Below are 15,069 nucleotides of genomic sequence, written 5' to 3' on the forward strand. Positions count from 1 at the left end.
TTCCACTGAGTTGGCTCTTCGCATCAGGGAGCCAAAGTAGGATAATTAAATAATGGAATCATAGTACTAAAAGTAACTGCCAAAAAATCCTTGGTTTGTAAGTGACACCTTGATGTTTAAAGGCTGAAATCAGAGCTAGCATTTTTCTGGCCATGAGGTACTACACAGAAGACTTGTTAGACAAACGTGGATTTAAATCTTAACTTTTGCTGAGCAAGTTTCCTCTCACAAGGCTTCACTTATTCAATCTGTAAAATGGAGATAAACACTACATATGATTAACTCAATCTGTAAAATGGAGATAAACACTACATATGATTATAGTGAGGATGAAAAGAGATTTATGTAAGACTTATGTGTCCAGCACATAGGAAATAACTGTCACTACCAGTTAGCGTTGAGCATGCAGTAGTCTTAGATGTGTATTTAATAAAATGTCAAAAGAGTATGCCATGTTGCTACTTATCATTTCACACTAGAAACAATCCTTTTGAATGGCACTTAAAAGAGACCATGTTTATCCTAATTCAGTTTTATAATACTGCAGCAAAGTATCAGCATGATAAGGGACAGAAAAAGTTCGAAAAGTTACTTTGTTTCAATAACTTTCATCTCAAGGTGCATAATGTGACAGACACTACAGACATTACTCAGCATGTTAACTTTTGTATTTTTAAGTCTGAAGGATATGGAGAATAAATGAGTGATTAAATGATGGTAACTTTTAGAGACAATAACAAAAAAATGCATTGTTTAAGCAATTTCTCTGTGCTGTTAAGACTATCTAAGGAACAGAATAGATAAATCAAGAAGAGAAGAAAAAGTATGTAAGTATCCTGGGCATACATCCAGATAAAACTGTAATTTAAAGGTAAACGCACTCTTATGTTCAAAGTAGAACTATTCACAATACCCAAGGCATAGAAACAACCTCAATGTTCGTAGAGAGATGAAAGGGTAAAGACAATGTGGTACAGATACAATGGAGTATTTCTCAGAGATAAAAAGGAATGAAATAAAGTCACATGCAGCAGCATGGACAGACCTAGAGATTATCATACTAACCCAAGGAAGAAAGACAAATTACCATATCACTTTTATCCACGATGTAAAACATGACACAAACGAACTCATTCCCTGGTGGCTGAGACGTAAAGCATCTGCCTAGAACCTGGGAGATCCGGGTTTGATCCCTGGGTCCGGAAGATCCCCTGGAGAAGGAAATGGCAACCCACTCCACTAATCTTGCCTGGAAAATCCCATGGAGGGAGGAGCCTGGTAGGCTACAGAGTTGCAAAGAGTCTGACACAACTGAGGGACTTCACTTCACAAAAGAGAAACAGACTCATAAACACAGAGAACAGACCTGAGATTGCCAAGGGGGAGAGAGGATGCAGGAGGGAGGGAATGGAAGTTTGGGATTAGCAGATGCAAACTAGTATATATACAATGATAAACAACAAGGTCCTATTGTATAGCCCAGGGAATCACACTCGATACTTTGTGAAAAACCATAATGGAGAAAAATATGAAAAAGGAATGTATATATGTGTAAATGAATCACTTTGCTGTACAGCAGAAATTAACACAATATTATGTACCAACCATTCTTGAACAAAATTAAAAAAAAATTTTTTTAAGTAAGTAAACAGGAGGGTATGAATGTGCAGCATAAGGGCTATACAACTTCTAATGTCCCTTGTTAATTCAACACTCTTAGAAGTAAACTCAGGGAGGTAGTGTGGTGGTACTTTTTTGTTCTTGTGAGGGGGTTTTTGGAGGAAGAAGAAAAGGACACTTGTCTATTATTTGTTTGTGTATGTGTGTGGTGTTCCCTTCCCGCCTCCCCCCCGCCGCCCGCCCCCCCCACCCCCACCCCTCTCACCCTGAAGTAAGGACAGAACTCAACAGCTTCAACTATGTGACAAAGATCAGAGAGGAACATGATTTAAGTTAGTTTCTGTCCTTTCATGTGCCCTCTGAGCTCACTAAACTCAGTTTCTAGGAAGTAAGAGACAAATTTGAAAATAACATTTTCAATTTATCTAGCTTAATTTTTTTCTATAATCTCAGGTACAGAGAATTGGATTAAGCCTTATCCTTGGAATATGTATGGTGAGCAATACTTTCAGAGAGCTAACATTGGGCATAACTAACCAAGTCCCTTTTTAAAAAAAAAACAAAACAGTAATATAGAAGAAATATTTGCACATATGGTACTACGTTAACATAAAAATACAAAAATTGCATGTTTTTTCCAAAATTATCTATTAATCTGTACTGCTTACTTCCATATTACACAAATGTAGTTATTTAAACAAAACGACTAGTTAACAGTGGCAACGGATAATTAATAGGACTAAACAAAAAATATGTTTGAGAAAACAAAACAATTTACTTAATAATATTCCTGTTCGCTGATATAGAAACTTATTTTAACATTTTTTAAACTTTTCACCTAAATTTAAAATTGGTAGGCAGTACCACTGTTTATTCTTAAAATATATAAATCTAAGACTATTTAAAAGATTATACATGTAATAGGACTAATAGATACATTTGTATTTAATAAAAATAAACAATTATATTTACCTTTTATTCTATGATCTTGTAGGATATTTTTGTGTGCCTTTTTTTCTGATCTGCCTGCAGTCTTCAGGACAACCCTTTATTTTACACAGTGGTATAACTAAATACAATCAACTATAAAATAAAATTCACTATGACTTTTGGCTCTGCTCTTGAGCCTTTATCACATTTATTTCTCTTACCACTGCAATGTCATGACATCAAGTGAAATATCCTTTCAATAAAACCATTTAGGCAAAGAATAATGGGATTTTACTCACTAAAAACAGCAGGTTTTTAGACCTACAGGGATTTGTTTCCAGCTTTCCAAAAAAAGTGTCCATCAACTTTGTATCTCCACGTTTGGTAGACCAGCTGTTTGTCCATCAGGTTCTCTGCATGTATGAATTCATCATATAGGTTGCCCATGTCTAAAACACCCATTTTTTAAGTACTTCAAAGCATAAAGGATGTCATAAGTTAACAACCTCTCCTTTTCAAGGAAAATGGTTCTAAAACACATAGATCATTTAAACATGTGAGAATAAAGGAGCATTCCAAAGAAATTATAGTTTTATTAAGGAGAGTGAGGAAACTGTTTAAGCTGGCTGTTCCTTTCTGGTGATATCTGAGTTCTTAATAGCTTTATTTTCAAAAAATGAGTTATTTTCTTCATTGTATGAGTTCTTGCTATAGCCTACATGTACTCAGTTCTGTACATTTATTTCAAGGTTAATTTTAGTTCCTTCAAAAACCATTCAATAGTTTTAGAGAAAAATCATATAAATTTCTGTTTACTGTAATTCTTTTCACCACACACATTCTTGATATATTTTCAAATGAAAGATGGATATTATTCTTGTTCCATGCTAAAAAAAATATGATTACTGCCAACAATGGCATCTTTTCTACTGCTGGCAACAATGACAGCCATCTGGAAGGCAAATGTCTAAAGTTATCTCTCCTGACATTTTTGTAATGTCAAAATCTCATAAAGCTGAAGCAGTAGTATTATTTAGAACATATAGGTACAGGAAAACTACATGGGAAAGTAAGTGAATAATTAGAGAAAACTGGCTTCATCAGAAAGCAAGAAAGTAAGGACAGGCAAAGGCTAACATAGGGATCTTTTAAAATACAGGTAAGTAACTCAGTCGTATCCAACCCTTTGCGACCCCACTGACTATACAATCCATGGAATTCTCCAGGTCTGAATACTGGAGTGGGTAGCCTCCAGGTAATCTTCCCAACCCAGGGATTGAACCCAGGTGTCCAACATTGCAGGTGGATTCTTTACCAGCTGAGCCACAAGGGAAGCCCTTTAAAATACAATGGACGTTCTACTTCTAAAGCTGAATGGAGTGTATAAAGGCATTTGCTATACTATTATTCTTAAAACTGTGTACTCTTTTAAATACAATATATTTCATAAGGCAAAAATGTAAGCATACGCACAAATGAGTGGTTTCCAAATAATATATATACTTAAAATTAAAATATAATTCTGTGCTAATAAGTATGAATTAAAAGGTATTACAGCATAGTCATTAAAAATACTGGAGTGTGACTCTTGAGGATTATTGTCCATATTCATGAAGGACATCAGTCTGTACTTTTCTAAATGATGTCTTTGTCTTTGATATGAGAATACCACTAAATTCATAAAATGAGTTGTAAAGTGTTTCTTTTTTCTCTTTTCTGGAAGAGTTTGTGAAATACTGGTATTATTTCCTCTTGAAATATATGATAGAATTCACTAATAAAACCATTTAGGCCTGGGCTTTTCTTTGAAAGATGATTTTTAATTATTAATTAAATTCATTTACTGTATTTTCTATTTCTTCTTGAGTCAGTCTGACAATTAGTGTATTCCCAGAAATCTGTCCATTTCATCTAAATTGTCTAATCTGTTGTCATAAAGTTGTTTGTAATACTTTCTTATGGGGCGTCCCAGGTGGCTCAGGGGTGAATCCACCTGTCAATACAGGGTTTGATATCTGGGTTGGGAAGATCCCCTGGAGAAGGAAATCACAACTCATTCCAGTATTCTTGCCTGGGAAATCCCATGGACAGAGGAGCCTGGGGGCTATAGTCTATGGGGTACTAAAAGAGTTGGAACTAAAAAAAGAGGAACTAAAAAGCCTCTTGATGAAAGTGAAAGTGGACAGTGAAAAACTTGGCTTAAAGCTCAACATTCAGAAAACGAAGATCATGGCATCCAGTCCCATCACTTCATGGGAAATAGATGGGGAAACAGTGGAAACAGTATCAGACTTTATTTTTCTGGGCTCCAAAATCACTGCACATGGTGACTGCAGCCATGAAATTAAAAGACGCTTACTCCTTGGAAGGAAAGTTATGACCAAACTAGATAGCATATTCAAAAGCAGAGACGTTACTTTGCCAACAAAGGTTCGTCTAGTCAAGGCTATGGTTTTTCCTGTGGTCATATATGGATGTGAGAGTTGGACTGTGAAGAAGGCTGAGCGTCCAAGAATTGATGCTTTTGAACTGTGGTGTTGGAGAAGACTCTTGAGAGTCCCTTGGACTGCAAGGAGATCCAACCAGTTCATTCTGAAGGAGATCAGCCCTGGGATTTCTTTGGAGGGAATGATGCTGAAGCTGAAACTCCAGTACTTTGGCCACCTCACGCGAAGAGTTGACTCATTAGAAAAGACTCTGATGCTGGGAGGGATTGGGGGCAGGAGGAGAAGGGGACGACAGAGGATGAGATGGCTGGATGGCATCACTGACTCGATGGACATGGGTCTGGGTGAACTCCGGGAGTTGGTGATGGACAGGGAGGCCTGGCGTGCTGAGATTCATGGGGTCGCAGAGAGTCGGACACAACTGAGCGACTGAACTGAACTGAAAAGAGTTGGATACGACTTAGCGACTAAGCAACAACGGTATTTCCTTGTAGTCCCTTTAATTTCTATAGTCAGTGGTGATGCTTCCTCCTTCATTCATGATTCTGGTGATCTGTATCTTTTTTTCTTGGCCAACTGAGCTAAAGGTTTCTAAATTTCATTATTCATTTTACAGTGTTTGATTGTACTACTGGTTTTTCACTATTGTCTTTCTGTTTTCTATTACACTGATTTCCATTTTGATCTTTACTATTTCCTTCCTTCTGTTTGCTTAGATTTGTTGTGCTTTTCTTTTTCTAGATTTTTAAGATGAAAATGTATATTGCTGATGTGACATCTTTCTTCTTTCTAATCAGGCATTTAAAGCTACACATTTGCCTTTACATATTTCTTTAACTGCATCCCATAAATTTTGATGTATTGTTTTCTTCATTTTCATTCAATTGAAAACATTTTCTAATTTCCTTCTGACGTTTTTGACACAGACAATATTTAGAAATTTGTTGCTTAATTTTCAAATATTTATAAATTTCCTCAAATCCCTTTTGTTCTTTATTTCTAATTAATTCTACTATGAGAAATGGACACACTTATATATAATTTTAACGCCTCTAAAATGAGAGTTGTTTTATGGCCTAACTTATGATCTATCCTGGAGAAGGAAATGGCAACCCACTCCAGTATTCTTACCTGGAGAAATCTGTGGACAGAGGAGCCTGGTGGGCTGCCGTCTATGGGGTCGCACAGTTGGACACGACTGAAGCGACTTAGCATGCATGCATGCATGCACTGGAGAAGGAAATGGCAACCCACTCCAGTATTCTTGCCTGGAGAATCCCAGGTACAGAGGAGCCTGGTGGGCTGCCGTCCACTGGGTCGCACAGAGTCAGACACGACTGAAGCGACTTAGCACCAGCAGCAGCATGATCTATCCTGGAGAATGCTCTATGTATATGCTTGAAAATAAAACTGTTGTTAGGAGAAGTATTCTACAGATGTATTTGGTCTAATTGGTCTAAAGTATTGTTCAATTCTTGTACATCCTTGGTCATTTTTCTATCGAACTGTTTCATCAGTTTTTGAGAGGGAGTATTGAAGTCTCCAACTATTACTGTTGAATTGTCTATTTCTCCCTCAATTCTGTCAGTTTGTTCTCCATGTATGTGTGGGCTTTGTTGTTTTATCATCCTGATCAATTGACCTTTCTATTATAAAATGTTCCTTGTTTCTTTAGTAACGTTTTTTGTCTTAAAATTTATTATCTAATATTAGTATAGCCACTCCAGCTCTGTTTTAGTTACTGTTTTCAAGGTTTACCTCTTACTTCCTATTATTTAAAGTTGTGTGACCCTGAATCTTAACTCTGTTATTTAGTATCCACATGACCCTGGACAGGTTAATTCAATTTTCTTTCTTTTTTTTTTTTTTTCAGTTTTATAATTCAATCAATTTCTTCACCTATAAAATGAGAATAATACACAAAATACTATTATCAGGATAAAACAAGGCAATGTAAGACAGTTGTGCATAGCAGCATGAACAATGGATATTTACAAGTACTACAAATCATTATTATCTTCTTTGCCAGTATTATTAATGTTAATTATTAATAATCTACCATTATTAATGACACTGTCAAAGAAGAAAAGAAAATGTATCCTCAAATAAATCAAAGTATATCCTCACCTTTTCTGATAAATACTGTTCATAAATTCCAACAGCAGCTGCTCTCAAAAGACCTTTGGTTTGGTTGGTTTGATGTTTTCCATCTTTCTGACGACTTGATAAAACTTCTAGCTGCTGTTGGGCTGTAACCCGGTATCCTTCCACTGTCATCCAAAAGAAGAGATGTGCCTGACCTCCAGTTTGCTGCATGTAGTCTATCAAACAAAATTCATAACAACAGAGATATTAAAGTCACAGATTTTTGAGTGCATACAGCTGTAAGACAAGTTAAGAAAGAAAGTATTTGAAAGTTTCAAATACTTAAAACTCTGCATTTTGAACATGTTTAGAAAATGCTGGAGGTTAAAAAAAAAGTCATATCATAAACTGGTTAAGCTGAAGAGACCAATTATGCAGAAAAAAGAAATGGAAGTGCATTTTAAAAAACATCTGATTTTTCATGAAAACACCTCTTGGGAATAAAGATGCCAGGGAAGGCTTCATCAGAAATAAACTACTTCAACAACATTCAGCTTCCATTCTCAATAAAAACTATTAATCATAATATTACTATTATATTACATGTATTAAAAATAAGGATTGGGTTCTTCAATAAGCCATGCATTTCTTTTTGTTCATGAATATGAAGACTCAGGAAGTTTTGCTGGGAGCATCCCCTAGATAAAAGCAATTCTGATGTAACAATAAAATCAATAAACATTTATATATAAAATGGTATAAAAATAAGACCCTTCCCCTGTTCATGCACAAAAATGATACAAGCAGGTTATATATACCATACTTTCCTGATAAAGTCTCTTTCTCAAATAATTAAAATTCATAGTAGAATCTCTTGGGGTTTATTTAAAAGCATATTAGCAAATGCACATTGGAACTACAATAAGCATTTATTTCCTTAAAACCAAACAAATCTCTATCCCTATGGTTTCTAAAAAAAATGGGGGTATTTCAGAAAATGAGGAGTGGAAGAGAAATATATATGGCATGCCTAATATCAAGTATTTAAAATTTAACAATATATACAATTATAAAAAAACTTGAGGGTTATATTATTTTTATAAAATGTATTTACCTACCCATAAAAAACTGTAGTGCAACATTGTCTACAAGAATGCTGTCCAGGGGGACTGTGCAAAGTTTCCCAAAGTTTGCTGCCAGTTTCACAGTATTTATCTCCTATAAATACAAGTTTTTGCAGATTAACATCTCATCTATTCACTCACTATGTTAAAGATCCTTACATAGAAGTAAAAAATTAAGTTAAAACGGAATAAAGTTTTCTCTTCTTGTACAGGTGCGTTACCAAAAAAAAGTATCAGCTCACTGAATTTCCTAGAGTTATTTTAAGAGCTGCTTACTAAGTATACATTAAAAGTACAATAAGCACTCATTTCTTCTAATAAAAAATAAACCTAAATGTATTTTCATGTATTCTTTATTTTTTACCCATTCCAAACAAAAATGAACATGATAGGGACTAAAGGGGATATTATGTTGAAGAATAAACAAACCCCAATATTTTCAAGTACAGGTTGAAGTCTACCTATTAGAGAAAAATAAAATATTCCTAACTAGTAGATTTGCTAATTGGGTAAAAATTCTATAATCTTTGTAGAAAATGTTTTTCTTTTCAGTCTACCTAAATGGTAAATTACATAAACTTCAAAGCAAGGAAACTACCTATATAGAGAGAAAAAAGTTTTTAACAGGTTCAGAATTTAGAGAATCTACACGTCCTGCACTGTGCTAGGTGCATTACACATATCACTTCATTAAATCTCCACAGCAATCCTATTGGATAAACATCACCAATCCCACTCAACAGATAAGAAAGCTGATGATCAGAAATGTTGCCTATGATTGCAAAGCTGGTTAGAATGAGTCAGTGTCCTCAAAGTCTGATGCCCTTTCCACAAAAACCAACAATGTTTCTGGAAATGATTTCCACCAGCTTCTCTGCATTCCCAAATCCATACTCACAAACCTGTATTTTCAAAAAAAGATGCACAGGTTTTCTGAAAGTTAGATAAGGCTGCCTTATTTAGGGGCAGATACTAAATTAGGCATAGGTGATATATAAAGGAAAAGGAAGATGATTTGAAAAGAGGAGAAAAAACTTCTCTTGTAATTAGTATCTCCTCTTCATGTAAGTACGTAAGAACAATAGATTACTGATTTGAAATTGCTGGGGTAAAGCAATCTATTGCAAATTGCACTCATTTCACATACTAGCAAGGTAATGCTCAAAATCCTTCAAGCTGGACTTCAACAGTATGTGAAGCAAGAACTTCCAGATGTATAAGCTGGATTTAGAAAAGGCAGAGGAACCATATCAAATGGCCAACATCCGTTGGATCATCAAAAAAGCAAGAGAATTCCAGAAAAACATCTGCTTCACCGACTATGCTAAAGCCTCTGTGTGGATCACAACAAACTGTGGAAAATTCTTGAAGAGATGGGAATACCAGACCACCTACCTGCCTCCTGAGAAACCTGTATGTTGTAAAGAAGTAACAGTGAGAATCAGTCATGGGACAACAGACTGGTTCAAAATTGGGAAAGGAGTATTTCAAGGCTGTACACTGTCACCTTGCTTATTTAACTTATATGCAGATGACATCATGCGAAATGCTGGGCTGGATGAAGCTCAAGCTGAAATCAAGATTTCCTGGAGAAACATCAGTAATCTCAGACTTGCAAATGACATCACCCTAATGGCAGAAAGTGAAGAGGAACTAAAGAGCCTCTTAATGAAGGTGAAAGACGAGAGTGAAAAAACTGGTTTAAAACTCAACATTCAGAAAACTAAGATCACAGCATCCGGTCCCATCACTTCATGGCAAGTAGAAGGGAAAAGAATGGAAACAGACTATTTTCTTGGGCTCCAAAATCACTGTGGAAGGTAACTGCAGCCATGAAATTAAAAGAATTTAATTTTTTTGAAAGAAAAGCTATGACAAACCTAGACGGCCTATTAAAAAGCAGAGACATCACCTTGTTGACAAAGGTCCACATAGTCAAAGCTATGGTTTTTCCAGTAGTGAAAGTTGGACTATAGAGAAGGCTGAACGCCAAAGAACTGATGCTTTCAAACTGTGGTGTTGGAGAGGACTCTGGAGAGTCCCTTGGACTGCAAGGAGATCAAACCAGTCAATCCTAAATATTCATTAGAAGGACTGATGTTGAAACTGAAGCTCCAATATTCTGGCCATCTGATTAAATGAGTCAACTCATTGGAAAAGACCCTGATGCTGGGAAAGAGAGAAGGCAGGAGAAGAAGGGGACAACAGAGGATGAGATGGCTCGATGGAATCACCGACTCAATGGACATGAGTTTGAGTGAACTTTAGGAGATGGTGAAGGACAGGGAAACCTGGTGTGTGGCAGTCCATGGGGTCACAGAGTTGGACACGACTGAGTGACTGAACAACAACAAAGCAATCTAGTAGCAGCACATGATTTCCCCTATATAAATCTTCCTTCCTCAGATTTTATCACTTCTTGGTTCTGTCCAGCAGCATCTATATAGATATGGGATGGAGAAGAGTATTCACTATCACTTTATTTGTAATAAAAAGAAAAAAGCATCTCGAAGACTTTAAGATGAGCAGTATGATTAAAAAAACTCTATCTCTGAAGATTCTGAATTTTCATCCAAAGGAATACATGCTATGACTTGAGCTTTTAAAAAAGGTAAAGCTTCCTATTCAAATTAGAGTTGACAAGCTTCCAAACAAGGTTTCTAAATTTTAAAAGGAATTCAGTATCAAAAAGTATTTAGGCAAACAGACTTAAATAATGATGCTTAAGGATCAGCAGGGGCTTCCCTGGTGGTTCAGCAGTAAGGAATCTGCCTGCCAGTGCAAGGGACATAAGAGAGGAGGGTTCAGTCCCTGGGTGGGGAAGATCCCCTGGAGGAGGGCATGGAAACCTACTCCAGTATTCTTGCCTTGAGAATCCCATGGACGGAGGAACCCGACAGGCTACGGTCCATAGGCTCGCAAAGAGTTGAACACAACTGAAGCGATTTAGTCCACAACACACAAGCATCACTAACTCTAGGATCTAGGTAGGGTAACTAGATAAAGAAACAACAATCACAAGTGAAACCATATTATTCTTCTATTCTGAATTTACACGCATATATAAATTCATTTTAAAATACAGTTAACTGAACAAAGACAGACATACATACACCTGCACACACATTTATGACAAATGTAGGCCTCAAATAATGTTTAAGTTATAATTAAACTAGCAAACTAAACTCAAAATTTTAAACTAAGTCTTCTATTCCTTAAGGAATTTAAGTACACTGCAAAATTACAAGACCAAAGAGTCACAAAACAATTTCCAATAGAAAACCAGCATAAAAAAGGTGACTACACTGAAAACTAAAGGTAGTAAAAAATTTGTTTCAAAGCCCCAAATCTCTGCTCTCTTTTACAATGAAACTCATCCAAACAGCTACCTATAATGACTGTTTCTAATTCATTTCTTCTCATTTTCTCCTGACTGACTCCCATCAGGGTTTTTCTCCACTATTCAACCAAAATGCTCTCATGGATCACCAATAATACCCCTGTGGCAAACCCAACAGTCAATTCTAAATCTTCATCTTACTCAACTTATTAGTAGTCTGTAATACACCTGATCTCTCACTTTTTTCAGTATTTTCTATACTTTGCTTCTAGGATATCACACTCCTTTCCTTCAATCTCAACAGTCATTTACAGTTTGTTTGGCTAGACCTTTCATTTTGTCTTAAACACTAGTAACTGAAGTGCCTCAGGACAAAGTCTTTGATATCTTCTTTCTTAAACTCATTCTTTTAAGTAATCTCATACAATCTCTCAACTTTAAACAAGCAGCTGATAATCCTGAGGATTCTCAAAGTTTATTTCATTCACGAAATTTCCCTTAAACTTGAATTTACCAATTAGAATGTCTACTTTAACATCAAACAGGGATCTCAGGCTAAAACATTCAAAACTTGATTCTCTCTTCCAAACTTCCTCCTCCCTCAGTTTTATTCATTTTAGTGAATAACAACACTATTCATGCAGGTGCTTGGTCCAAAAAACTTTGGAATCATCCTTGAGTTCTTTTTTCTCTCTCAACCCATATTTAATACATTAGCAAATACTGTCTCTAATTAACTTCTCACATGAATCCCCCCAGACATCTCTTACTAAACAAAAACAAGAGTCATGTAAACGATCTGTTAGTTTCCATTCCACCACTCCACCACAATCTACTCATCACAGAGCCCAAGTAATCATTTTACCTCATAAGTCAGATTATGTCACTTGCCAGGGAAAATCTCCAATGGATTTCTATCACACTCAGATTTTAAAAAATCTTACTATGGAAGGTAAAACCATGTATGATCTAACCCCTAAGGTTTCTAATCTCACTCCTACTACAAATCCTATCATACATTCCATACCACTCACAATGACCTCCTCTAACTCACCAGGCACTTTCCTATTCCAGGGACTTCACATTTGCTCTTACCTTTGCATTAAAGATTAAAGAAAAAAAAAATTCCACAGGATTCGCTCATATTATTCAGATCTCTCTATGTTTAAATGTCACCAGATCTCTCAGCATCTATCTAAACCACTTTGACATTCTCTACCACCCTACTTTACTGATTTTCTTTCACATTTTAGGTTTGTTTTTTTTTTACATTTTATTTTTTCACATTTTACTTACTTTTACATTTTTTACATAATATATCAATTTATATATTGGTTTATTTTCTGATTCTGCAACTAAAATGTAAGCTTCATGAGAGAGATTTCCGTCTGTTAGATCCATCTAAATGGTGTCCGATGTACATAATTCAATAAATGTTGAATTTTAAATAAATGTCACATGAGTAGATAAATACATAAATCAAGAAAAAAATTTGACTTTTCATGCAATATTTGAATCTCATTAGCTTGTTTTAATAAATACTTACACTACCTTGTATAATATAAATTTTTTTGAAATTTTTAGTTCTTCTGTAAAATGCCACACTGGTTAATACTCAACCTTTTGTCATTTGCTGGATATTTTAATGAAGAGAAATTATCTATAGTTAAATATTAATTCAAGAGTATTTTACTCACTTTGCCAGACTGCAACCGTTGTATTCTTGAGTCACATACTTTCTTCACAAATAATAAGCTATTTATTTGATTTTTGATGGTGTTGATATCTAAGAATAAACAAATTGATTATGAGGTAAAGTGGCAGTGTTACTTGTGAAATACTTTAAACATACACTTACTATAATTTAACATAATAACCAATGAACACAGCAATTATTTATTTAAAAAATAAATAACTGGAAATTTTATAGTGAAATTATTTAATTAAAATTAAACTAGGCCAATTATCTTTAGCGATAACTGCAATAATAAGAGTCTCACATTCAGAAAACTATTGTGCTTTATTCTCAGAACATATTAGCATAATAAAAGTCAGATTCAGTTAAGGTGAAAACCACTAATAACATAAAATGACCTTTATGTAAATTAAAGTTTTGTTTGAATATATAGTAATTGTTAAAGAAGTAAAACATTCTTATTCTTAAATAAATTACTTACCATCACCAGCTGTATCTAGAGATCGAAGATACTGTAATTCTTCTGCTGCTTTATCTCTGACTGCTTCGAGCTCTCCAATATTGTCACTCAATTTAATAATGTTCATAAAGGCCTCATAGTTGCAATTAGAATCACGGATCTGAAAAAAAGTTTAAAACACTGATGGGAGGGAGACTCACTTAAGTGAAAACAGAATCTTGAGTACCTATCATGGGCCAGGCACAACTGTCCTCAAACAAAATGAAAATCTCTCTACTCATGGTACTTAACTTCTCCTGGGTCAGAGACTACTAACACAGTAAGATATATAGCACACTGTGAAGTAAAGAGTACACTCAGAATGTCTGATGACAGCAAGGAAGCCATGGTGACTAGAGCTAAACCAAAGAAATGCAGAAGGGCAAGGGAGATGAGTGCTAATGGAAAAGCAAACGTGACAGGGTTTAGTAAATGGTTTGGCTTTCTCTGTGAATGGAATGAAAAGTGATTGGAGAATTTTAAACATTAAGAGCGGCATTCTCTGACATAAATTTAACAGAATCACTGTAACAACATGAATAACTGTTATTTCATCTTTCTTTTCCAGCCACTTGCTATTTAAGAATAAGAATGGAGTAAAACATTAAGTTGGATTTAACCATAATGTGGTTTTACCAAGCCAATAATAAACTGAGAGAGAGAGGAAAGGTAGTTGAGAATGTTGTAAAGGATCTAATGACTATGACTGTCAATGAATTTAAGCCAAATAAAACAGTAAAGGGAACTATGAAAAGGTAGCCAACTTGGTTGTCCATTCTAAATAGGAGTCCAAGTACTGGTGATTGCCAAAGTTCAGAACTGTGGGGAAAAGAGGCAGGGGGGCAATAAGCACATGAAAAAATGTTCAAAATCATTAATCATCAAGGATGTGCAAGTTAACCATAACAAAATGAAAATGCCAAATATCTATCAGAATGTGGGGAGACCAAATTTGGTCTTCACATTCTCAAACAGTGCAAGGAGAAGTACAAAATTATAACAGAACTTCAGATAACTAGTTGGCGATATCTCTCACTTTGTATAAATTTTACTTCAATAATAAAAGAAGTAAGTCATTAAAGACCTGATTTTTCTAAGAATACATTAAGAAACAAGTAAACAGCTGTTCACTAAGCTGCTCTAGTAGGAGATAACAATCGGAGAAGGCAATGGCAACCCACTCCCAGTACTCTTGCCTGGAAAATCCCATGGACGGAGGAGCCTCGTAGGCTATAGTCCATGGGGTCGCGAAGAGTCGGATACGACTGAGCGACTTCACTTTCACTTTTCACTTTCATGCATTGGAGAAGGAAATGGCAACCCACTCC

General features: G+C 35.4%; 1 protein-coding gene across 6 annotated transcripts in view; it reads right to left on the reverse strand.

Moving 5' to 3' along the window:
- The window catches only part of SNX13 (sorting nexin 13), a 147,886-nt gene that overhangs the window by 46,468 nt on the left and 86,349 nt on the right, over nucleotides 1–15,069 (reverse strand). For all 6 annotated transcript variants that reach the window (XM_003585951.6, XM_059885805.1, XM_059885807.1 and 3 more), the window contains 4 exons: nucleotides 13,724–13,862; nucleotides 13,244–13,332; nucleotides 8,201–8,300; nucleotides 7,125–7,318 (listed from right to left, as the gene is read on the reverse strand). In XM_003585951.6, the coding sequence (XP_003585999.4) occupies nucleotides 7,125–7,318; nucleotides 8,201–8,300; nucleotides 13,244–13,332; nucleotides 13,724–13,862 (522 nt within the window). The remainder of the gene's footprint in view (nucleotides 1–7,124; nucleotides 7,319–8,200; nucleotides 8,301–13,243; nucleotides 13,333–13,723; nucleotides 13,863–15,069) is intronic.

This window comes from Bos taurus, chromosome 4 (genome assembly GCF_002263795.3).
Source record: "Bos taurus isolate L1 Dominette 01449 registration number 42190680 breed Hereford chromosome 4, ARS-UCD2.0, whole genome shotgun sequence".
In the NCBI taxonomy this organism is placed as follows: Eukaryota; Metazoa; Chordata; class Mammalia; order Artiodactyla; family Bovidae; genus Bos; species Bos taurus.